At 40.2% G+C, this 26027-nt stretch overlaps 1 protein-coding gene across 5 annotated transcripts in view; it reads left to right on the forward strand.

Moving 5' to 3' along the window:
- Positions 1–26027, forward strand: part of foxp4 (forkhead box P4) — a 126510-nt gene that overhangs the window by 95220 nt on the left and 5263 nt on the right. For 3 of the 5 annotated variants that reach the window (XM_056234127.1, XM_056234130.1, XM_056234129.1), the window contains 9 exons: positions 4401–4605; positions 5098–5193; positions 6819–6923; positions 12794–12881; positions 16827–16910; positions 19713–19914; positions 20025–20101; positions 20388–20489; positions 25742–25863. In XM_056234127.1, coding sequence (XP_056090102.1) covers positions 4401–4605; positions 5098–5193; positions 6819–6923; positions 12794–12881; positions 16827–16910; positions 19713–19914; positions 20025–20101; positions 20388–20489; positions 25742–25863 — 1081 coding nt within the window. The remainder of the gene's footprint in view (positions 1–4400; positions 4606–5097; positions 5194–6818; positions 6924–12793; positions 12882–16826; positions 16911–19712; positions 19915–20024; positions 20102–20387; positions 20490–25741; positions 25864–26027) is intronic. The other 2 variants (XM_056234128.1, XM_056234131.1) reach the window with 1 other exon arrangement.

Here is a 26027-nt window from a genome sequence, read left to right on the forward strand (position 1 = left end):
GCGCCCCCCTTCCACTCCCGTTGCTTATGTCATTGTTTCAAGGGGTCTGAAGAACAATAAACTCTGGGCTCTTGGAATCCCTTCAACAAATCCTGCGACAGAACAGAATCATGGAATTTCCCCACAATCCCTCTCTGAAAAGAAGCCCTCCATTATGACTGGCCAGCCAACCATGCGCATTCTTCTGGCTAGTCATGCTTGGCCGTAGCTGCTGCTGAAAAGGATTTGTTCTCTGATCCATGGGTGGCGCCAACCGTTGTTGTTGTTTTCATGTTTGTTTGGCGTGTCCAGTCATTCCCTCAGAAAGGCTAGAGTTTCAAACCCAAGTGACTCACTGCATTAGACAGACTGCTAGCTGGGATGACTTTTGTTTCTTTGTAATATTCACTTAACAGTTACAGTAAGTCATTTTAATTCCTGTCCAAAGGGTGCAACCAGATCTGTTGGACTCAGCTTAATGCTTTGTGATCACCATGCCAAACTTTTTTTTTCAGTTCTTTTTCAGGAGTTATGATGCATGAAGCTAGACGAGGGAGCAGACATGAAAAACCAAAGGGGAAGTTTTAATGTTTCCTTGTGATTGGCCATCTACTTGTGAATGTTAGTCACATGTAGAGGGTAAACAAAGTGTAATGTAGTCCAAGCTGTGGTGAAACAGTAGCATACTGTACATGTTCACACCTAAAAAAAAGAGTCTTTGTGCTAGCATTCAAAAGTTTGGGGTCAGTAAGATTTCAAAGAAAAAAATATATTTTATTGAACAAGGAAGCATTAAATTGAACAAAAATTATTCAAGATGTTTGCATTATTACAAAACATTTCAAATATATATATTTTTTTTAAACTTTGTTAATAAGAAATGTTTCTTAGCACCAAATCAGCATATTCGAATTATTTCTGAAAGATCATGTGACCCTGAAGACTGGTGTAATGGCTGCTGAACATACAGCTTTGCCATCACAGGGATGAGGTTGACTTCAATGTTTTCTGTGAAGTGTGTGTGAGAGAAAGAGAGAGTGTGTGGCCAACCACAGGGGTAACGCCTCACCTGCCCCTGTGTGTGTGTGTTTGGAAGCAAATGCAATACAAAAACACTTCACTGTAGGTAAACCGCTCCATCTCCACCCTGCGTCCTCCCTTCCACTTCCTATGTTCTGGCTGTTCTTTCACAAAAGTAGAAACTTGCAGAAAACACCTCCCTCCTCTGTCCACGGCAAAAGCCCCACACCACTGGCCTGGCTTGTTTTTTTACAGGGTTAACTCATTCAGACCCTGCGTCCATTACAATGGACATCACATGTCAGCCTCCTTTTTTTTTTACTTCTGGAGCATTTCACCTAGTTTAAAGCCTGCAGTCCATGAGATTGGACGTTTGTCATCCAATCAAATGGCAGTAAAGCTCTGCATGTAGTAATTATAAAAAAATACACTTCATTGAAGAGAAGCATGGCAGCACTTCACTCCAAGCACAGAAGCAAGCAACATTTTCTATGGTTTTATTGACATTTTTTATATATTTTTGCCATTATTTCATAGTTTGTATGTAAAATAGAAAGATTGAACTTATTAATTAAAGTTAAAAATCGATTGTAGAATTGCACGTTTTAAATCAGGATTTTTTCAAATGTGTCTGTCCATTAGAATGGACAGTGGGTTCGAAAGCCTGTTACTGAAATCACATGTCCAGTAATGCTGATTGAAATTTCTTATATAAAAAAATCTATATCACAGTACCGATACATTTTTGAAACTTTTTCATATGCAGAATATACAGTTCTTGAAGTGCTTGAACATATAGCTGATGGAAATATCTCAGATGTTGACTTTATGTGGAGTGATGAGGAAGATGGAGATGTAAGAAAAATATCCGTATTTAAAACTTTATAAAGTAAAATAACTAGCTTCCGGCCAAATGAACATACGGATTTGACTTCAATCTAAAGCGCAACTTGAATATGAATATTTTTCATATTTTATTTTATATTAATATTTTTTTATGGATATGCACTTTTATGATGGATAGATGCACTTTTATGATGGATAGATGCACTTTTATGATGGATAGATGCACTTTTATGGACTTTCAAAACAGAAACAACCATTCACTGCCATTATAAAGCTTGGAAGAGCCAGGGCATTTTTTTTTATATAACTCTGATTGTGTTCGTCTGAAAGAAGAATGTCATATACACCTAGGATGGCTAGAGGGTGAGTAAATCATGGGCTAATTTGAATTTTTGGCCAAAAATTATATTTGTCATCACTTACTCACCCTCATGTTGTTTCAAACCTGTATGAGTTTCTGTATTCTGCTGAACACAAAATAAGATATTTTAAAGAATGTCGGTAACAAGACAGTTGACAGTAGCCATTGACTTCCATAGTATTTTTTTTCCTACTATATATTTTCCTAATAACTATATTATATTATTATAATATAATATTATCATTATTAGAAACTATTTTGAAAATTACAATAATATTTAGCAGTAATGTATCAATATAGATATTACAGTACAATACCGTATAATTAATTACAGCAGAAGCAGACCAAATTACGAAATACAGTAAAAATACAGTAAAGTACTATTTTGTAGTCTACAGTACTGATCTTGTGCACTGTAAAGTGAATTACACTACAGTTACTGGAAATCGAAATACAGTAACTTGCTGGCAACCGTGCTGCCAGTAATGTACTGTAAAAATACAAGAAAACCGTTAACAGAGAAATTGTTTCAAAGATGCACACTGGAAATGACTCTAACGTGAATGCATTCATTGATTCCTAGGTTTATTTTGTTATGAATAAACAAATGTGCGATCTATAAAGCAAAAACCTTACAATTAAAGTTGCAATGTTATAATGTTCAAGTTTTTGATCTAAAAAAAAAGAAAGATGCATACAGAAAATGACTTTAAAATGACCATATTGATTGATTCAAAGATATTTAGTTTGTTACAAACAATGTGCAATCTGTAAAACAAAAACCTCAAAATTAAAGTTGAAATGGTATACTGCTGAAAAGTTTTTGACCTTGAGAAAAAGCTTAAAGTATAGACCAACAAATTTTATGTTTATTAATTTATTTCATGTTGGTACATTTTTTGGGAAGTACACCTGTTTTGACCTGACGTCCATTGGAATGGACAAAAAATATTACAATGAAAGACAATATATATATATATTTTTTTCATTTGGTCTCATTAATAGAAGCCTCATGAGCTGGGAAAATGTACTTTTATATTTTTCAGAAACTTGAAACATAATTCAGGTCTGAAGGGGTTAAAGTACATCCGTGGCCCTTTGGTGCTCTTGTCAGGTTGTCTGTGTCTAGTGAACAACAGCCTGTAGCTGCAAGTGTGGCCGTACATAATTTCCCTGGCCTCGGGCCTGCTGGGAAGAGAGGGGGTGGGGTGAAGAGAGCCAGGCGAGGAGTTTTGTTTTGGCGGGGTCCGGTACAAGAATGCTGGCGGACCAGACATAATATTTAGATTGCTATTAAGTCTTTGCCATGTGAGATAGCGTAGCAGGCTGTGGCTTTTCGGGAACAGTGTGCGCCAGACGAGCTTACCCCCCTCCCCCTCTTTTTTACACCCTCAAATCTCCCTCCCAACCTAGACCCCCTCCGCCTTTCCAAGAGACGAAAACAATCCCGAATTCAGCAAGTTTGAGGGGAAAATAAAACAAAAAAATGCCAAGAGAGCATCTCGCCAAGATTAATTCACCCAGTGAGTTCCAGTGCCGGTCGGGACAGTGATAATTACAAATGGAGGTAGCCAGGGGGGTTTGCGGAGATGTTGAAAGATAACAATAACACGCTGAAATTAGCCATTTGGTTCCTCAGATTTAGAAAGATTCCCTCCTTCTGCTCTCCCGTGAACTTAACAAGTCCCATTGGCGTTCCCCCCTCCCGTAATGAAGTGTGGCGCGGTGTGCGCCTGGTGTTTTATGGCTTGCCACACTAATGTCAGCGCACTGCCAGACTTTAAGATCTCTGGGGCGGGATGTGCTGCCAGCTGGCCGCCATTCAAGATGAGGTTAGGTGGAGAGGGGGTGGCTTTAGATGTGTGATAAGGAGACGCAGATTTTGAATGCTTTCAGAAGGAGCTCTCATCATTCAACACTAGGCTTATAACCTTCAGCACAACAAAGATGAGGAAAACTAATATACATACTGAAAAAAGTCTCCTAGAATTTGTTTCATCATATGGCACCTGTTGTTGATTCCGGGATTGTCAACTCACCTATTTGTGTTTTTCAATGGAGTTTGTGGATTATAGCACTTATAGTTTACTTAAAGTGTTTTTTTTTTTTTCTGACTAAGGACATTATGGTTTATTGTAATAAATATTGATTTATAGTTTGTAGTAATCTCTCGATTGCTTTCTGTCCATCTCAGCCATGTGTCCCACTGACCTGCAGCAGCTGTGGAAGGACGTGGCCAGTGTTCAGAGCACAGAGGAGGCCATGAAACACGAGGGTCTCGATCTGACCACCAACAGCTCCAACACTACCTCATACTCGGCCTCCAAGGTCTCACCTCAGATCCCCCATCATCCTTTGCCAAATGGACAGAACTCTGTGCACACTCCAAAGAGAGACAGGTCAGTGGAAAATTCACAAGCAAACTTTGTTTATCCACGGGATATGTTTTATAGTTAGTCAAATACAAGAATGACCAGTATCCACAGTTTAAAATTAAAACTGACAGTATATTGAAAGTATGCAAACAAAGTGCTATAGTTATACTCATGTGTTTTCATCATGAGCATTCAAAGTGCCAACTGCTAAATGACAGTATTTCATAAATAGATATTTTTGTCACACAAGTTGTATTTCAAGGTCTCTGCTGTCAGGTGCCGTTTGATGAGCTGATGTAAAATGCCTAGGTTCATTTGATATTAGGTGCTCGTGTGAGTTCCTCAGAATTCCTTCAGCATGACTGACGCCCCTGTGCCAGTTTAGCATGAGTGTGTGTGTGTGTGGAGTGGGTGAAAGTATACTGTGAAAATGTAGCTGAGAGGTGAGCAGCTGTGTGTGAGAGAGAGAAAAGTGGTCCTACTGTGGGGTACTTATACGTTCTATCAATTTTTAAGAGCAAGACTCTTTGAGTGGATCTCGTCCTTCACCAAGGAGTCCAGTGATGAGCATCTCATGCCTTATTCCAAAGGCGCTCACCTGCAGAGCACTCAGTGAGTAAAACACACACATGTACGTATGTATGTATATGCTCACATGGTTACCTAGACATCTAAATGAGGACCCACCTTAGACTGCTGTAATGTATCAAACCTACACCGGGCCAGCCAAGCCTATACATGCACACATACAGTACATGCATAAATTAATAATAAATAAAACAAGATAGTGAATCAGAAACATTGTATAATTTATATTCACTTGAATGGTTCTGCAGTGTGATGTTTGCAGCGGTTCTGTGGATCTCTTTATGTAATATAGCCATTTTTACACCGGTGGGACCTCCAACCTACAGCTAAATAAACCCACACACACCAGCAGCACTATCACACGCCCCACCCTGTCATGCTACACGGACATGGCTAAACAGAAAGAAAAGCACGCCCTCCATCATGTTTTCTTCTAACACTGTTCTCCCTGACTTGGCCTAACACATTTGCACACAAACACACACACACACACTCGCAACTGAAAAGGGAAGAAAAACTGTGCGGTGAGGCTAATGCATGGCACATGTGGACAGTGTGGTTGCCAGTAGTTTGTAATGTCTAGCGCTCGAGCAGCTTCTGAATTGCGTGGGCCGTCCACTGCCAGCACATCTGATGAAGAGGTGGAGGGAGCATGTGTGTGCCGCATCAGGAGGGCCTCATCTGCAAGCAAGCTGCTTTATATTAAGCAGTACTCTGATGTGGAATTGGGAAGAGTTCCCCAGACCTTCAACCGCCACAAGCCGCACTCCCCCATTTAGCCCCCTGCCCATGCTTAGCAACAGTCAGACGCATGACGAAGGATTCTGTGGTCCCTGCCCTCACAAAAAAAAACCAAGCTACATGCTAGCCCATGGCTGTTGGCCAGGCCCGAAATGAAAAATGGCTGGATGAAGACTGCTGGCGAGAGTTCGTGGCTGATTCGTTATGGATCTCTACAGAAGCCGGGCCAGAGAGACCCGATCCAGACTTCTCGGCCACAGAGCACACAGTGGTTGTATCTCAAATGAAACAAAACCATAGCGTTTATCCCCAGGCCCCACCAGCAGGCCCTGTCAGCACATCAGCAGCCACCTTATCCGAACTCCCATCGTTACTGAGAAACATCTGAAGATCATCCACGTTCATTCGTAATTAGATAGCGGCGTGTTGTTCCTGGCCGCATCTCAGACATTTGAACCTGCGTCGTAGTGCAAGATGCTAATACAATGATATACACTTACTATTGGAAGTCTGTCAGTCATGATTATGGAAAGCTGACGTGTTTTTTTTTTTTTTTTACATTTACATTTACCAGGTCCTCTCAAACTGCATTTGTTCAAAGCTTCCTTAAGGACTGCCTCAAAGCTATCGGCTTTCCCAGACAGGGAACATTTAAGACTGTTTCCATTGCTTCATTGCTTTGTATTAGTCGCATGTGTGTGAGACTACCATGCAGACTGTCTGAAAACATTTCAATAATATATCGACTCAAATGAGTTGTTTTGATTAAGCAAGCAGGTGTTTTGATTTTTTTGAAGAATGGAGTGTGTATTCCTGTTTTCCTGAACACTCCTACCACTTAGGTAAAAGTTTAGTGTGACATAATCATTTATAGTTCGACTAACCAGATCTTTTTTTGTCTTTCTCAGCTCGACCCATGAGGAACACACGGCCTCCCACCCGCTCTTCGGACACGGCGAGTGCAAGTGGCCCGGCTGCGAAGCGCTCTGCGAGGACATGGGCCAGTTCATCAAGTGAGTGACAGCTGTCCGTCAAGTCCACTCCAGAAGCACATCGTGTGCTGCATGCACGTCAAACCTTGTAAACACACGTAAAACCCCCTGCCAAGCTGCAGAGCATTCATCATTGGCCGCTGCGTCCCGCAAAACAAGTCTCTGGTTGTTAGCATTTCCATCTGTCAATGTGCATTCATCCTTTTTTCGATGAGCTTGCAGATCGCTTGTAAACTAAAGGCCTTCTCTTGCGCTGAAGTAAGTGTGGGGATGAGAGGAAAGGCAATGATAAAGCCGGGCGGCTGACAGCCATGTTCAGGTGTGATGTTTGAACAGACAAGAGACGAATGAATTCCACAGGGAGGTGGGGGGTGCAAGGTTATTGCTGAAGAGAGCGTGAGACATTCGCCAACGCTGTGGGACTGTACTCGTGTATGAAAAAAGAGGGCTAACGCTTGATAGACAGGTATTTCACAGTCAGAGGACACAATCAGAGTAAACTAGAGTGCCCTCTGTAGAGTTACAAGCAAATACGTAGTATGTCACAGACTATAAATGTTTGTACGCACCTTTTGGTTTTCCTTAAAGATTATAAATAGAGAGAGTGTTTTTTTTAAAGAAAAAAATTAAAACAATAGTGACAGTAAAGACATTTATAATGTTACAAAAGATTTCTATTTTAAATGAATGCTGCTCTTTTGAACGTTGTATTTATCAAAGGATCCTGAAAAAATATGTATATACACAACAGATTCCAGAAAAAAAATTGAGCCGCAAATCAGCATATTAGAATGATTTCTGAAGGGTCATATTGATATTCACTGAAAACTGGAGTAATGGCTGTTAGAAATTGAGCGTTGGCATCACAGAAATAAATTACATGTTAAAATATTATTAAAATGTAAAATAACTTATCTATTTTAATATATTTCACAATACATTTTTTCCTGGTTTTTGATCAAATCAACAAATCTTTGGTGAGCATAAGAGACAACTGTTAAAAACGCTTAAAAAACAGACCCCACATTTTTCAAACATTATCGTAGAATATGTATCTATATATAGATATATACAGGATATACATACTGTATATATAGTTTAATATCTGTATTAAAGTAATTCTTTAGTAATACACTCCAGGTACACAAAGTAATTTTTAGCCTAAAAATAGTTATCTGTAAAAATTTCAAAGTTTATATATTATTTAGTGTACCTTTTGGGCCTGATCATTTCTGAATTCAGAAGTGCAACAGTGTGCAAGAACTCCGTAAATGAACTGTATGGCTTTCACAACACTTATTCCCAAAGGTTCGGCTTAATACTTTTGCACAGGAAACTAGTTTACACGTGCCCTGCTAGTAACCATAGAGACAGATGTCCGGTTCTCTTCTCGTTGACCTGTCCTGCGTTCAAGAGGAAGTGTGTGTGTGTGTGTGTGTGTCTGATCAGGTAGCTGCCCGCAACTCTTCAATGCTGTCAGAGGCCGATTAACTCCCCACTCCCATAATTCTGCCTCTCCATTCCTGAGCGCTCCACTGCTGGGTCAAGCAAATTGTTTTCACGCTTCGTTAGTGGTTTACTTAATTAGCTCATTTACAATTAGAAGCCTTTGTTTCTTGGATACAAGCAAAGACATCAAAAAGAGACTCCCTCCCCTCCTCTATCTCCCTTTTCCCAATCTCTTTTTCTTTGCGCGTGTGTTTGCCAGTTTGGGGTCTTTAGGGATGCTGGGGGGGGCGAGAGGAGATAAAGAGAGGAAGAGATCAGACAGGGAAGGCGATGTAAACAGTCCCATTGTCTCTGTGTGTTAAAATAATGAGACTTCACAGTGGAAAGTCCTGACATGTCCGCCTGTCACAGGGGTGTGAGCCAGCCATTGCCTTGGCCCCAGCGGGCTCGAGGCTCGCAACGCAACTGCTTTTTAATTTCTCTTCCTCTCCCTCGAACACCTTCTTTGATATCCAGCAGGTCAGCTCAATCTCTTACAGTATTCTGTTCTTGTCCATTAATGAGTGGCGGTCACATCCCTGTGTGTTTATTTACTGGGATGAAATGCTTAGCCCTCGCGTCATCTTTTGACTCCAGGGCTGTGCTTTCTCGAGGGGACCGCTGTATTGACAAGCCAGAAAGATGTGTATGTAAATTTCCTCCGGTCGTCCCTGGCGACGGGGATGAAGAGCGTGCTTGGTGCACTCGGGCGGGAGAGGGAAGCGCGTATGATAGTCGCTGACACACACATCAAAGAGCCGGAGAGTCTGGGAAAGTTTTAAGAGTAAAGCTGTTGTTTGGTTGCACGGTGTCTCATTTCACATAGCCTCGGGGCAAGCGGAGAGAGGGGGGGACGTGAGATAAGAAGGAGGGGGTGACAGATATTGCCATCAGTGCTGTGCACCCTGGCCTAGTCAGAACACTTTAGTCATCGCTAAAGACGGGAAAAGAGGAGTCTCTCTCTTTCTTCTTGTTCTTTTTGTCTTTTCTATAGCCCCATCTGGCTGCCTGCCACTTATAGTAGGAAATGAGGCCCACATGGAATCAGTGCCCGCTGTACGAACGCCTGCCATTCACAAAGCTCTACACATCCCTCGCCCCGTACATGTTCATTTTGGGTAATTTAATAATGCTTTCAGCTTCCAATAAGGGGACATTCACACAAAATGTGTTCTTTTTGCACTATTATTTTAATTGTTGGTCTATCTAAACATGCGCTGGATGGATGTTTTTAACAGCCACGGTTTTCAACATGAACAGAGCGTTTTTAAGTCTTAACTGTTTTGAAGTGTTTAACTGTTTTAACTGTTCCATTCGATTGAACTGAACACGTTGCATTTAGAAACACAAGATGGATTATTATGTTATATTATATTATTATATTATAATGGATTGCATGAACTGATATACTGTTCGTCTTGAATGCAATGCAATGCAAGTCGCTTTGGATAAAAGTGTCTCCCAAATGCATTAATGTTTATTATATAATATTAAAATATACAATTGTCTTCCTGACCATAGCTAAGTGCCTCTTCTAAGGTGTTGGTGACAAATAATTAGCAGTTTCTACTGTAAACACGCTAGTGATGCTTGCCCCGCCCACTGATTCTTCTGATTGGTCCACTGTCTTAAAAACTGACCTTGAAGAGGAACTTCTTTTAAGTTGACTGTGTCTTATAATACTCAAGCACAAGACAGAAAAAACAGCGAGACATCCATCTAGTACAAAACTATTAAAAAGCAGTGCAGTTAAACACATAAAATGCTAAGAGTGTAGGACTCTCAGCTCCGTTTAATACAATTTCACCACTTTTTAAATCCTTTTCACAGAATTCCCCACAAAATCAGTTCAGAAAATGCTTTAAAACGTCTGTCAGTTTCATCTGGACATGATATGAACACTTTTTATCCCCAAATGAAATCTGTCTCTTGTTTTTTTTTTCTTTTTCTCTAACTAGAGTAGTGTGAGAATAAAACATTCATTCACTCTTAATCTTCATACAGTCTCTCTCTCTCTCTCTCTCTCTCTTTCTCGCTCTGTCTCGATCTCACACACTCTCGTCCTGAGCTCTTTAATGATGTTCAATTTTTTCTGGCATGCCAGGACGACATGTGTTAGAATACTCAAGCCCTTTGTCGGGCTGGATTGTGACTGTTTTTTCTGTGACCGTTGTAAATGCTCCTCAAATCCCTGTTGGGGTGCAGGGAGTAAACACTGCCTCATTGTCGGGTCTCTCGGAAAAACGCTGCTACTGTTTATTATGAGCCATAAAATTTGTGGTCTGTTCCTTTATTCAGAAAAAGAGAGAGAGAGACGGGGGGTGTGGGGGGCAGAGGGAGAGTAAGATGAGATCATGTTTTTGTTATTATCATCATGTGCTTGCGGGGAAAAACGTCTATCTGCGCCTGGATTAGTCGAGTGGGTGACATCATTGTTTTTGTTTAATTTCTCATGAGAAAGTGAATGCGCACCCCTCTTTTCCTTCAGTCGGTCTCTCAAAACGGTTGTGTCATGCGGCGGGTGTCACGGAGATAAAGCAGGCCGGGATCACCTCAATGAGTGTGTACTGCGAAGGTTAAGATTCTGCCGCTTACACACACTTCCGTTTGTCGCTCTCCCGCCGTGCGGGGAACTTAACTCATGGGCCACACACACCAATGAAGAGAGTCCTAAAAAAATGCACAAGTAAAAGTGTCGAATAAGTTTGACCGCACAAATGTTTTTTTTTAACATTGAGGTAATATTTGATAACTGGCTGATATTAAAATTTTGTCTAAATAAATGTAAAAATTAAACATTAATGCTACAATCAGTCGAGTTAACCGCTACAAGTGAATTGGTTAGCTTGGTTAACTTTGCCATCAACTAACGCTCACGTAAAGTAAATCTTTAAAAACATTATTCAATAAAACTTAATTGTTATCTTTAGCAAATCTCATTCACAATAGGAGAAATGTGCATGCACAATTAAATAGATTCTCATGAAGATTTTGTTTTATAATGCTTTCATTGTAATTCCTCTACTCATCTTCTGAAGGCGCTCCTGTGACCCTTGACCTCGGAGTCATTAAACTTCACCAGGTGTGTGGTTAGAAGTTGGGAGGGCCTTCTTCCGCACCTGGAGGGATTAATGACATCATTGCTCAAATGCTTCATGACATCATCATTTGGATGTAGGGATGTTATATGGATTATATAATTGTGTTTATATGCATGCAGGGGTTCATTTGTGTGATTTCAAGCATTGGAAAGCTGTAAATAAAATGGGTGGGATGAGACAGATGGCGTAGATGAAAGATCCAAGATCCATCTCTGTGTCCTATCTGACACCGTTCCTTCTTTTTCTTAGATTTTTGCTTCCTCATTTGGTTCCTTCATCATCTGTTTGTTTAGCTTTGTTTTGGAGTTTTGTTTTGGATTGCTTCATAAAGAAAACATGACTTGAATAACTACGGGCAAAGCTCACCCATCTAAAGCAGCACTTGATGAGTAAAACAAATGATGTCATATCCAGGTGTTTTCCCCCCCTATTTTAACTCCCACTCAGAGTTCATGGACTGTGGCAATTTCTGACAAAAGAAACAAAAACCGTTTCCAAAATAATATCCCACTCCAGCTGCTTTTCAACTGAATAACAGAGACATTAGGACACTAGATTAGACCTAATATAGAGAGACTTTCATGTCTAAAGTTATTTTCATCTTTTTCAATGAGTGACGGTAAACACGGTTAGACGATAAATAAAACTATTTATTTGGAAAAGTAGAGTTTCAGCAAACAGTACGGTCACATTCGTTCATATGACAATCCTCAGCGGAAAACCTCTTTTTCCGCATCTTTCATGTTCTAATATTGTTTTTATTTTCTTGCGAAAGGAAATTGAGTTTATACGCCTAGTGAAAAGTGTGTTTTCAAGTGGAAATCCACTATTGTTAGGGGTTTCCTCTGAGAGGGCCGTTGTAATCCCGAGAGGATTCCATTAAATATTTTTACCCCAAATTGGAAAAATAAACCACTATCTGTGCTCGTATTTTGATTTATGTGAAGTCATGGTTTGCCAAGACGCCACAACTAGATCTCTGATGTCTCAGTGACCTCTGTATTTGGGTAAGTGTGTGTGTAGTCGGGATGTGACGCCAGGGCATGTAATGTTAACACGTTAGCATACACAGCAGAAACTACGAGGCAATCCCAAAAGGCTGAGACACAGCCTTACTGTGTGTGTTTGTGTGTGTGTGTGTGTGTGTGTGCTGTATCAGGCAGGTCAGCGACACGGTTTGTGGCAGATGGTCCAAATATGCTTACAGATCTCCCTCTGGGAGTTTAGATAGGGTCGTGGATTGATCTAGTAGACTGTGTATCAGGATATGTCATCACATGTTTGCGTTTCTCTCTCTCTCAGGCACCTGAACAGTGAACACGCCCTGGATGATCGCAGTACGGCCCAGTGCAGGGTCCAGATGCAGGTCGTTCAACAGCTGGAGATACAGGTGGGATGCGCACACAAACGCAAAATCAACATTTCTCTAAAAATCTTGCAAACGCAATGTTCAAGCTGCCTGACTTTTCCTGTTTTTCTTGTCCTGTTTTCATTTACATTTATGCATTTGCCACATGCTTTAGCGTTTTTTTAAAGAGTTTAGTCTATACATTTTTGCCTCGTAATTATGTTACAGGTAATTGAGTCATAAGTGTCAACTTTAGAGGATCAAGGCCTGAATTTGTGTTCACCAATATGGATAATAGATGCCGAAATTTGGTCTTCCAGAACTCCCCCGTACTATTTCACATACAGAACTGCACACTTTCCCAGCTGGCATGATTTTCTGCCCATTACATGTCACATAAGTTGATAGAGATCACTGAAGCTTGTAATAGGAAGAGTGATGTAGAGTGCGAGTGCGAGAGAGGAGGCCAGAATATCTGCCTTTGATGGATCCCAATTAGAGAGTTTCCCAGCACTTCTCTCGTCCCTCCTGCCGCGGACTCTCGGCAAGCACCGTGGGCTGCCTGTCGCTCGCATATACGTGGTGTCATCTCTAATGAGAGAGCTGATAAGGAGAAGGGTGGACATGGGAAGTGCTAGAGACTTCCTCTGCCCGCGGACACCCTCTGTGTGCCTCTCCACTCTTCTAATGTCGGCCTTAGTGCCAATTGCAGACGTTTTTCTAATCAGCTCAGTGGTTTTGTTATTTTTCTTTCAGTAAGGCAGCACAATTAATCAGAAAAATGACTAAGATTACAATTGAGGTTGTCCTGCTACTTAATATTAAAATGACAAATCAATTATCAAAAATGTATTAGCATTATTATTATTATTATTATTATTAGTGTTGTATGTAAATTATACAAATTTATTCAATTCTATAAGAAAAAATAATGAAATTAATAACATTTAAATTAACAAAATGAAAACACATCACTTATCATAATAAAAAAATTGAAAACAGTAATAATAAAAAAGACCAAACTTAAATTAATACATTAAATTAAAATAAAATTTACAATAAAATGTAAATGTTGCGTAAATAGAATTATTCTGAAGTGTGGATGGAGTGTTTGCAAAAGTCCAGAACTCTCAGGATATTTTTATTTTAACTTTTTTTCTTCTACTATTTGCTAAAAATTTGAGAAGAATTTGGAGGGATTTTCAATGAAAGGGAATGTTCAAACGTGTCATTTCAGTATTGCCGTAACAGTCTATAACCCTGAAATGCGCTATGTTTAGTGGTGTTTTGTTGTCCGTGTGAGTAATTTGTTTGGACGCAGAGACTGTCAGAAGAGCGTCTAGTGACAGTTAGGATTGACACTGACAGGACTTTGGTCAAGCACATTAGGTCGCATTAAAGAAACCTTTAGCTATGGGGAAACTGCTCGCACTCAAGCACACGCCAAACTAAAATGCAGGTCAAGTAACCTTACCGTGCCTGCAGCGGTTGAATTCCTCTGCTTTTGGAGCTTTAAATCAACAACCTTTAAAAAAAGAAAAGCATGTCTCCTGGACGGGCTTACATTGAGACGGGCACTTCAGGCCCCCCAGCTTTACGTGGCAGAACTACTTCCCATCATCACAGCCAGTCAAACAGACCTAGTAATTGGTCAGCTTCCCTTTTCTTTCCACGCCACCTCCCCTTCATGTTCTCCATCTCGTCTCATTCCCAAAAATAAACCCCTCAACAAAGCTCTTTCAAAAAACTCTGCCCTGCCAGGCACGCGGGCAGCAAGCTCACTTTGTGGCCCACAAACAGCGTTTAAACACGTGTCCAGATCGATGCAGGGGTGATGAGAAGTGACAAGAGAGTCAGTCCATGTCCAAGCGTATTTCCTTTCATGTCTACCTCCGTCCTGTCACCTACTCTGCCCACAACTCCCCCACCGCCCCGATGCCAACCCAGACCAACCAGAACCACCCTTCGCCAACCTGCTGTCTCTCTCAGCTCACCAGCTCAGATTTTCCACTGTTTTTATTACCCCGCTGACCAGCATGTGGCAGCCCCTCATTAAACACACATATCAGCTAATGGGTGAATAAACAGCCCAGATCTGTGGATGACTCCAGCAACACTAGGCACAGCCGCAGAGCATAAGCACAACACAACAACAGTCTAATCCAATTCTTAGGATGATTTGTACAGTACAGTATTAAAAAACAGCCAGTATTAGGTTGTGGAGTTTGCTAAGACAACCATCAATATTACTGTTGCTCATATGGGGACTTTTTTCTTTTGACAACAGAGGAACTCTAGCAACCACCTAAAAATGCTCTAGCAGTAACAACCCAGAATAGCCTACCAACCACTCAAAACACCTTAGCGACCACTGAGAAACCCTAGCAACCTACCATAAATCCTTAGCAACCATCTAACACCCCCATAAGCACCCAGAACATTCAGTAACAACATAGGAACATCCTAGTAACCACCCAAACACCCTACCAACCATCTAGTTCAAACCCGAAATAGCCTAGCAACCACCTAGAAAACCTAGCAACCACTCAGCAATGGCTAGCAACCATCAATAGCACCTTAGAAACCCCATAGTAACTACCCAGAACACCCTATACCACCTAGAAAACCCTAGTTACCAACCAGAACACCCTGCCAACCACCTAGAAGCCCCCTAGTAACCAACTAGAACACCCTGCAACCACCTAGAAACCCCCTAGTAACCAACCAGAACATCCTGCAACCACATAGCAATTCTCTAGTAACAACCCAAAATAGCCTATCAACCAATCAGTACACCCTAGCAATCATCCAGAAACCATAGCAACGTCCTAGTAACCACCCATAACACCCTAGACCCCACAAAGTATTGCTCTAGTAACAACCCAGAATAGCTTAGCAACCACCCAGAATAGCTTGACATCATGTCAATGACGTTTGCATGACAGAAATTTTCTTCAGACGAAAATGATTCTAATTTAAGTCGCTCCGTCCTCTCGTATGTACAGATCTTTTTTTTTTGTGTGTGAAAAAAATGGCACTTTTAGTGCCACTCTTGGAGCATTTTGAGGCAGCGTGTCGCCCCTTGATTAAGAGGGGCCGGCTGCCTCCACATTTCCTCTAAATGGCGGTTAGGAATGTCAAACGAGGGCGAGTGTGGTTACAGGGCAAGTGTCTCTGAAAGAGACGCAGCAATCGAGAGAAAGAGGAAGAGAGGGAAGAAGGACGGTGAGAGAGCTGTTTTCTCCCGGAGGTATCAAGAGCTGTGAAACGGCATGTCAACATCCCTGTGAGCTGACTCAGTTAACAGGCAGAATGCAAAATTATCCTCACAAGAGAATATCTCGAGTCACTCCCTCCTCCTCTCAGCGGCGCCTACAAGAGCGGCACACACTATGACGACACTCGGTTTTTAATGTGCTGTATTGGCATGACAAATAATTGTACACTTGCGCTGCCAAAGCTTTAGCAGCTGCGTATAACGAAAACAGTGTGAAACAAAAATAACATCTATAATTGAAATAAATTAGACAATATTTTGTTTTATTTAAAAGTTAAGAAATCTTGTTTTTAATGCTATTGAGAAGTAAAGATAAAAGGATAGCATTAAATCATATGCATTCAATAATTATTAATAATTAATTTTTTATGTTATATATATATATATATATATATATATATATATTAATTTTTATATAAAAACAAATTGGATGGCAAATACATTATTTTTAATTATTACCTTTGTATAATATTTTAAAATATTTACATTATTTTATATTCTTATTTATTGTACTGTATTGATCAATAATGCAATTGCTGTGTCAGGCTGTTTGGATGTTTTGATTGCATTACAGTTTTGGAGAAATCAATGTACAAATGGCTTACTTATCGCTGTCTCTGCATATTAAACTGGACACATGGAAAAGTGTAAACCTTTATCTATTTGGTCTGTCTCTTTTTTTCTAATGTGTGTGTATGTGTTTTGTCTAGCTGGCCAAAGAGAGTGAGCGTTTGCAGGCCATGATGACCCACCTGCATATGCGTCCATCAGAGCCAAAGCCTTTCAACCAACCTGTGAGTTCATAATCTTTACCTTCTACCATCTCATTCTTACATCCTCTGATAACCCGTTTTTTGATTTTCTCTCTGTATTTTCTTGTATGTAAAGTTCTGTTCAGTGCACAGTATGATCAGTGAATCAACTGTGTGAGGCACTAAAGAGCGCTCTCTGTTGGAGAAAGGAGGAAGTGCTGTATTCTTTTTGCTGTCTTCTGTGTGTGTGTGTGTGTGCTTGGATTGTTTTCCTGGAGAGCAGCTAAATTCTTTAGTCTCATTGCAGACCCATACGTGTATATATACTAATACCTGTTCATCTTATTCTTGCACTTTACGAATGGAAAAAATAATTTATCCTTGCAAGCCGTTAAGCACCTTCAACTCAAGTGTAATGATGGACTCCTACAGATTGAGTTTTCTTTTTAGAAGCTACAGCTGGCCTGCTTTCCTTCGATTCACTTTAGAAGAGTGTTTGTGTACTTAAAGATGCTTGTCACGGTATAAAAGAAAGTGAGTGTTTTGGGTTGGACTTACCAGATATTTCAGATCGCTGCTTTATACACAGGCATCACAAAGCATTTCCCCTCAAGCCACCAGCTGGCTGTGCAATTATTAGGAATCTAATGAATATTTCATGCCGAGATTGATGAGGAGTCTTATTAAAATATGAAGATGTTGAAATTAATTGTCAATTAGAAGTAGAGTGTCTTAATTTGAGGGGATATAAATGAAGGCGGAGGGCGAAAGTAGGCCGCGTCTCCTGTTTGGAGACAAATTCTCTGGATCAGCTGCCATTAGACGGTAATGGGAAACAGCGACCGGGCCGGGCCGAGTGACCTATAAGAGAACGAGGGAGAGAGAGAATGAAAAAATGATAATTGTGAGTGTGATCAAGAGAAAGAATTAGCATTAAGTGGTAAGGGTGAGCATTAGGGCGGAGCTTAGCACAAGCTCAAACCCGTGTGTGGCTTTGACCGCTATTAAGATCGTTGGGTGTTTGGCACAGCAAACTGGCGTGGCTCCAGAGTTAATTAAGTACCTGTTAAACCATTTTGCTCCCCTAATTACTGGAGATGGGCCAGGTTGGCTCCTGTGGCAATGAGAATAGAGAGAAAAGAGGGCTGGCGCTGTTTAATTCGCCATATTAGCTTCAACCCTGCTACGCCCGCCCCTCCTCTCGCTCGTTCTATCTCTCGCTGCTCACACGTGCACATGATGGTTTTAATTAGAGGAAAACAAGCAACCCCGAAAAAGACTCCCTGAGCGATGGGGAAAGCTGTTTCCTAGTGCTCCGTACCCGCCAAAGCTAATTGGGCAGAGCAGGGCCACGATGAGGGCGGGTAACCGCAAGCCTTGTTTGTTGCCAGATTGTTGTTTTACCCCCTCCTACCATGTATCGCTTTGTTTTGCTCCTCTTGTGTGGCTTTAATTGCAGACATTGTGTCACAGAGGAGCCTCGTTTGTGCCTGCGTGTGTCTGAGAAACACGATTTGCGGGGTGCTTTGTTTGAATTTCACCGGGTGAACAGGATCATCTTATAATGGAGTCATTGTGCCAACTGCTTTTGGCATGGATGTGCTGGCATGGATCGCAGGATGTGCTTCTCACAGCGGGAGACCAATGACAATTTGACGATGATTATATTTCCTGGTTTGTAATTGCAACGCTGGAGATTACTGTACACCATGAAGATGATGCGAATTAGGGTCAAGGCTGCGTTTTTGCACTGTCATTGTTTTGTTTTGTGGTATATGTGTGAATGTGTTTTTATAAACAACAAAAAATGCAAGCAAATACATATATGTTGAATACAATATCGTATTAACTCTTCCCAAACATAAAACACACTTTTCAATTTTTTATGCAAATTTTCTTTTAAACAGTTACCTGCATAATACACATATAGAAGCTTATTTTGTTAAATTTGACACAATTGCATATATACTACAAATATTATTATAGATTTTAATATTTATAGTCTCATATTTATAACATTCATTAAAAATATTAAATAAATAATAGTCATGCCAACATCCTTGTAATTGGACAACATTTAGACTGGTTTTCCAGTATTTTTGAGGGAATTTTGATGATGTGTATATCTCATTTGATATCATTAGTTTCATCAAACGTTGGGGTCTGTAGAGGTATTATTTCTTTAAAAAAAATAAAATAATAAGCAAGGAAGCATCAGTTTGATCAAAATAGACTGTAAAGACAATTATAATATTGCAAAATATTTAAATAAATGCTGTTTTAAATGCTTTTAAAACTTTCTATTCATCAAATAAAACATATTAAGCTGCTGAACTGTTTTCGTCAATGAAAATAATAATAAATGTTTCTTGAACAGCAAATCATCATTAGAATGATTACTGAAGGATCATGTGACACTGAAAAGTGGAGTAATTGCTGCTGAAATTCAGCTTTTCTATCACAGGAATAAATTACATTTTGAAGTGTATTAAAATAGAAGACACTTATTTAAAATTTTAATTATATTTTACAATATTACTGTTTTACTGTATGTTTGATCAGATAAATGCAGTCTTGGTTTGCATAAGATACTTTTTCTTTTTTTCTTTTTTTTCATTTGAAAAAATCTTACCAACCCCAAACTTTTGAATGGTAGCAGACTGTAAATCTTATGATTTATATGTTGCTTGCAAAAAAAATTCAAATACACTGCTAGTTTTAAATGGCTGATCATATAGAAATTAGCTAGGCAATGCCAACCATACAAGTAGTGTATGACCTACTACTAATATAACAACTAATTGTCATGTAAATAAAGTTCCTATTTTGTTTCTTCTCGTCTAGCTGAACCTGGCCTCTAGCATGTCGCTGTCAAAAAGAGAAAGTGAGGGGTTTCCTGAGGGCTTGCCTCATCCCCCCACCTCTGCCGCAACTCCCATCACCCCCATGAGGCAGGGACCCTCCGTCATCAGCTCATCCAGCCTGCACGGAGTCGGACCCATCCGTCGGCGCAACTCCGACAAGTTCTGCACCCCCATCGCTTCGGGTCAGTGTCCCGACCGCACAAATACAGCTCATCACACTCTACGTATCGATTTCTACAACACTGCAATGCAATATATGTGAAATAATCATGGCTGGTTTTGTCTGTTACAGAACTTGCACAGAATTGTGAATTCTACAAAAACGCTGACGTCAGGCCTCCATTCACCTACGCCTCGCTCATACGACACGTAAGTCAGCCTGATGTTAGAGATCTGGACTGTGCGCTCTGTGCTCCAGTGCGCTTGAGCAGAGTTCAACGGTGTGTGCTGGTAACTAAGGATTTATGCGCATCTCTTAGCTCGGTGTCAGTCATGCTGAAACGCGTGGCACTATCCATAATGCACTGCCTGCCCGTCTGGAAACAGTCCATCAGCTAATGTCTCACTAATAACAGCCATTTGAATCACCTCTTGAATCACCTCTTGACACCTGCTCACTCTCTCTCTTCCGTTCTCTCTTCACTTTATTCACCAGGCCATTCTGGAAGCCCCTGACCGACAGCTGACTCTAAACGAGATCTATAACTGGTTTACACGAATGTTCGCCTATTTCAGGAGAAACACAGCAACATGGAAGGTAATGTCCCATCAGATGAAAAGTCTATATATCTTGCCCCATGAACGTCTATAATACTTTGAGATATATGTTAGCATTCCTATTCATCACAACGGCAATCAACAAGCGTTGTTTTGCACCAAAACCCTTCCAAGCTAAGCATGAAATATTGCACTGCAGTGATTTGTTGTTTTTACCTTTATTTTATTTATTTAATACAAAAAATTATAAACATCATATTGAAACATTTGACGAAATTTTGCCATTGAACTAAAATGTTTCATCTGAACAGGCCTTTATACCTTAAATCTTAAGAAACGATCAGTCTATAGCGGTCAATGTTTAGAAGAGCTTGCTTGCCTATGCTTACCTCCTGGCAATGACTCGCAGACATAAAAACAGAGCAATGGACAATCCTTTGTTCAACATCACCCAAACAACAATAAATCCTTCCTCCGTGCCAATGGGTACAGCGGGTACAACAGAGATACGGCCTTCTGTAGAGCTCCAATAACAGTGAGGTTATTAATGACGCCTGGCATCACCCAGACAGCCATGTTATGAGCCGGCCATTCCCAGATCTGTTTTTCTTTTCTTTTTTTGGTGTCCTGATGTGCTCTCCTCATTGTTTTGATTGTGTTATGTGGCGTCGGCCTGCCTACTGGTGTTTGGTAGGTGGGAGCAGGAAGTTCAAGTCTGACTCAATCGAGTCCATTCGACCTCATTTCCTTTGCACTTTGTACTAAACTTCACTAAAAAGAGGCAAAAGACTCCCTAAAAAACTGGAAATTCAATCAGTCTTTGCATAGCCAATGGCTGCCTGCTGTTTCTATGTATATGCATATGCCAACACAGTTTCTGTATTATCAGTCTATGGGCACGTAGCATTGTAACTCTTATCAGACCGTTTAATTTGGGCTAGTTGATTAGCATGCGCCCTGCTGGTCTGGAGCCAGATGTGTATCAGCTCCACATCTCCTGACCAGCTCTGACATGCCACAGTCCACTGGAGCCCGCCACAGGAGTGCAGCTCTCCCCTGTGAACCAGCTGCTGTCATACTCCTCCCTCCACCTGTGTGTGTGTGTGTGTGTGTTCCACCCCAAGCTTTGATGTCCAATCAGCTGCTTTAACCTCACGACGCTCGGTTTCATGCCATCGGTGGAGGGCAGAGTCGATACTAGGCATCAATGAATGCATGTATGGGTGTTGAGTCTGCCTATTTTAATCTCTTAATATTATAAAGTGAAGTCTATTTCTTTATTTTCCATTTATCTGCCTCATTGGTCTGGACAGACTTCGTAAAGCAAATTTAAACAACAGAAGTTGAACCAAAGTGCTGTAAAAATTAAGACTAAAACTTAAGCCTAATAAGAAAAAAATCAATATAGTGAAATATTAAACAATTATTTAAAAATGAAAAAAAATATTTTTTTTAAATGATAAATTAATAATTTGTTATTTTTAAAAATGTCATAATAGTACATTTAGATGGTTACACATGGTTATTGAATAAGAGATTCTATTATTATAATCTTTGTTGTTACTTATTCAATAACCATGTTTAACTTATGTAAATTTGCTTTTATGAAATGTTAATGATTAATTATGATAATAATAATAATAATAGGAACTCTTATTCAGTAACCATATATTTAACCTTCCTAAACTTAACTTTTATGGAATTTTAATAATAATAACTCAACCAAATTTTCAAAATTGTATCTAAGCATACCTTTATGAACATGTAATAATGATAATATGTATTAATATTAATAATAATAATAACCCAATTACCATATGTTTAACATTTTATCTAAGCATAACTTTATGAAATTGTAATATTTATTTTTAATAATAATAATAATAGTGTTTTAGGTAACACTCAATTTTACAGTGTCCTTGTTATGTATGTTACATGTACTTACCATAGTAATAACAGTAAATTATGCATAATTACATGCAACTAATCCTCAACCAAATCCTAATCCTACCCTAAACCTATAGAAAGTACATGTAGTTAATTAATATTACTCGGTACTTAAATGTATAATACACTGTAACAATGACACCTTAAAGTAAAGTGTAACCGTGTTTTACTTGTACATTATCAATGTTTAACTTATCTAAACTTACCTTTATGGAACTTTTAATAATAATAATAATTATAACAATAATAACTCTTTCTCATGTTTAACTTGTCTAAACTTACCTTTATGAAACAAAGTCTCTCTCTCTCTCTCTCTCTCTCTCTCTCTCTCTCTCTCTCTCTCTCTCTCTCTCTCTCTCTCTCTCTCTCTCTCTCTCTCTCTCTCTCTCTCTGTCCAAAGTGAAAAGCAGAGCGGTCATTAACGGCCTGGGCCGACCATGTAACCGTCCCATTTAGCGGGCCATCTCCTCATCACCCTGCTTAACCATTAGTTCGCCCCTCAGAAAGATGTGCTAATACATCCCTCCTTTCCCAGCACCTCCTATCCCCCTGTGGACTAGGAGCTTGGCAAGGTGCTGTCAGGCCGAAGAGAGGAAACGGACACCGCGTAGAGTAGATCTCTTCCTGTCAGTCTGTCTCCTCATTAGCCATTCACGTGGCCTACAGCCTGGAGCCTGGGCTGAGGAGGTGCTGCCCCACATTCAGACAACACTGGCCCAAGGCTCATTTGTGTGCCTGAGCCTCTGGAGGGGAGGAAGTAGGGAGAGAAACGGAGAAGGTGAGGTTAGAGAGGGACCCAAGGCAGCTGAGGGCACAGAGACAGAACAGCGAGCTAATAGTCTTGAACCGCAGCGGCACCCATGAGCAGTTAGTGAGCTTAGCCAGTGAGAGTTGAGGGGAAGGAGGTGAAAGGGGCAGGAATATCTTTAACAACTCATTTCACTTTTATGAAATTTAACAATTAATGGATCCGTCTACTTTTCCTCCTTCACCAAAGCCAGTTTTCTTTTTTTTTCTCCTACTGTACCTTCTCTCTCTCTCTCTCTCTCTCTCTCTCTCTCTCTCTCTCTCTCTCTCTCTCTCTCTCTCTTCTTTTATTTTAATAACTGCACGTTCTCACTCGTCTTCCTCTCTTGCTAGTCGTTTGGCCCGGTATTAAATATAGAAATGGAGATGCATGTTCTCCGGTGCTCTTAATGGCCATCTATATTTCATGAAAAGTCAGGTCCGGAGAGTAGGGGGAAGTCATTGATCAGTTAGAGGGCAGCTCTTATTCACAAGATGGACACCAGCTGGGTCATTCTACAAAACTGCTGCTGTTTGTGTAAAATGACTTGAACAATGAAGGGCTGATGATAACTTTTACTGTTACTATAAACATTTTTCTACAAAATCTCCTTGCTGTATTAGCAAAAACAAATGAATTTTGATGAAAACTAAATATATGCAGCTATAATTTATATATTTGAAAGAAGTCTCTTATGCTCACCGAGGCTGCACTTATTTGATCAAAAATATAGTAAAAACGGTAATATTGTGAAATGTTATTACAATTTGAAGAAGCTGTTTTCTATTTTAATATATTGTAAAATATAATTTATTCTTGTGATGGCAAAGCTGAATTTTCAGCATCATCACTCCAGTCCTCAGTGTCACATGATAATTCAGAAATCATTCTAATTTGGTGCTCAAGAAACATTTTATTATATTATCAATGTTGAAAATTGTATATATACAGTATATGTGGAGATATTACAGTGCAGTGTCTGTCAGCAATTTCCCCATTGCTTTTCAGAATTTTGCAGATGTAGTTTAACTGATGATCATGTATTTAAAGTGGGAAATATTTGTAACCCACACTGATCATTTCTCTGTGCCTTATTCTTGTAAAGAATATTAAAGTCCGATTTTTTTTTTTCTCATACCCTCTTCCTCAGTGGAGGATTTATCCTGATGTCTGCATGACATATTTAATTTTTCTGGTACACTTGTACTTCCTTTTGTATGAGGCTACAAGTGTCTATGGCCTTGGTGTCCCTGGTAGACTGTGTGGTTTTAAAAGCCCCCTGTGTCTGAGATTTTCTTTCTTAATACACATTCCTGGTCCAATGAGTGATTATTTTCAAAAAAGTTGTTTTTTATCACTATTGAAAAATCTGAATATCATGTTTCACTCTGAAATGAAAGTAAAATGCATTTCAAATGCCATTTTAAGCTATATAGCATGTACTGTACTGTTGCTGTTCATTTCTTGGCAGAGATGGTGAAATGTCGCTCCTCTTCATGTGGGCACAGTCACCAAAGGAACAGAGACCCGTTTGACATACGCATCACGCGTGCCATCTTTCTAATATAGCTGCCACCCCTCCAGTCACTCATGCGCTCTCACTCACACACACATACACACAGCCAGGCGGGCATTTTGTTTATGTCTGCAGAGGCTGACCCCCTTTAAATTGCTGCTAATGTTTTAACTGGGAGAATTAGTCTTTCATCACGGATGGGAATGCAAATAAAATCGGTGAGGTGGCAGGCTGAAATTGGGGTCATACTCATTTGCAAAACTAAGCATCATCGCTCCTGCGCGGGGAAATTTATTCAAAGAAGGGAGGCCTCGCCTGATTATGGCACTTGTAATTATGGTTAGGAGTGATTCCGGCATCAGCAGTCCCTCCCTCATGGATTCGGGGGGGAAAAGAGTGCGTCGGAAAAAATACACAGGATTTAATTATACACGAATTAAAATTGGTAATGAAATTGGGCATGAACAAACTACAAATAGCAGATGAAAAGGAAGGGACCTCCCTTGGGGGTGTTATTCTAGATAGTGGCTGATTAGTGAAATTTAAAATAAAAAAAGCAGGGGGTGGGTTTGCTGATGGTGGTGGGGGGATAGGGCGCATCGTTTCTTATTTTTTTTTGCGTTCAAAGATGGAGTTTTTTTTTCAAACTCCCACTGTTATGATGGTGTGGCACCACATTGTCACTTCCCCTTGGTAGAATGTGCACTTAATTGGTTGTGTGTGTCTGTGAGATGGTGCGGGCGGGGGAACGGGGTTCGAGATGGAGAGATACGCTCAGTCGACATGTCCCCGTCTGAGCCGTACAATCTTTTGTGCTCATCATCACGTGCGCTCTTTTAATTAGAAAGCAGGTATAAGATTTATGCCATTATTAAAGGCTGTTTATATCAGGCCTCGCTATAATTGCATTTTCAGCAATGACAGCGACGCGGTCGCGATTCTGCTTAAGATACCTATGGTGTAGAATCATGGTTGGAACGGGAAACTAACTACTACTTTTTGCTCTCTTGTCTTCTCTGTATGTCCCGTCGCCGTTACCTAGAATGCTGTGCGCCATAACCTGAGTCTGCACAAGTGCTTTGTGCGGGTCGAGAACGTCAAGGGTGCCGTTTGGACCGTGGACGAAGTGGAATACCAAAAGAGGAGACCACCAAAGATGACCGGGTACGTAGACTCAGATGGGAAAAGGATGTTTATCACTCTTGTGTTGTTACAAACTACTATGGCCTTTTATGAATTTCCAGGGCATTTAATAAAAGTGAATGGGGACTGGTTTTGTCAAGCTCCAAAATGATCATAAAAGGACCATAAAAGTTATCTATATACGA

Source organism: Rhinichthys klamathensis, unplaced genomic scaffold, assembly GCF_029890125.1.
Source record: "Rhinichthys klamathensis goyatoka isolate OS25496 unplaced genomic scaffold, OSU_Roscu_1.1 h1tg000390l_1, whole genome shotgun sequence".
NCBI classification, from domain to species: domain Eukaryota; kingdom Metazoa; phylum Chordata; class Actinopteri; order Cypriniformes; family Leuciscidae; genus Rhinichthys; species Rhinichthys klamathensis.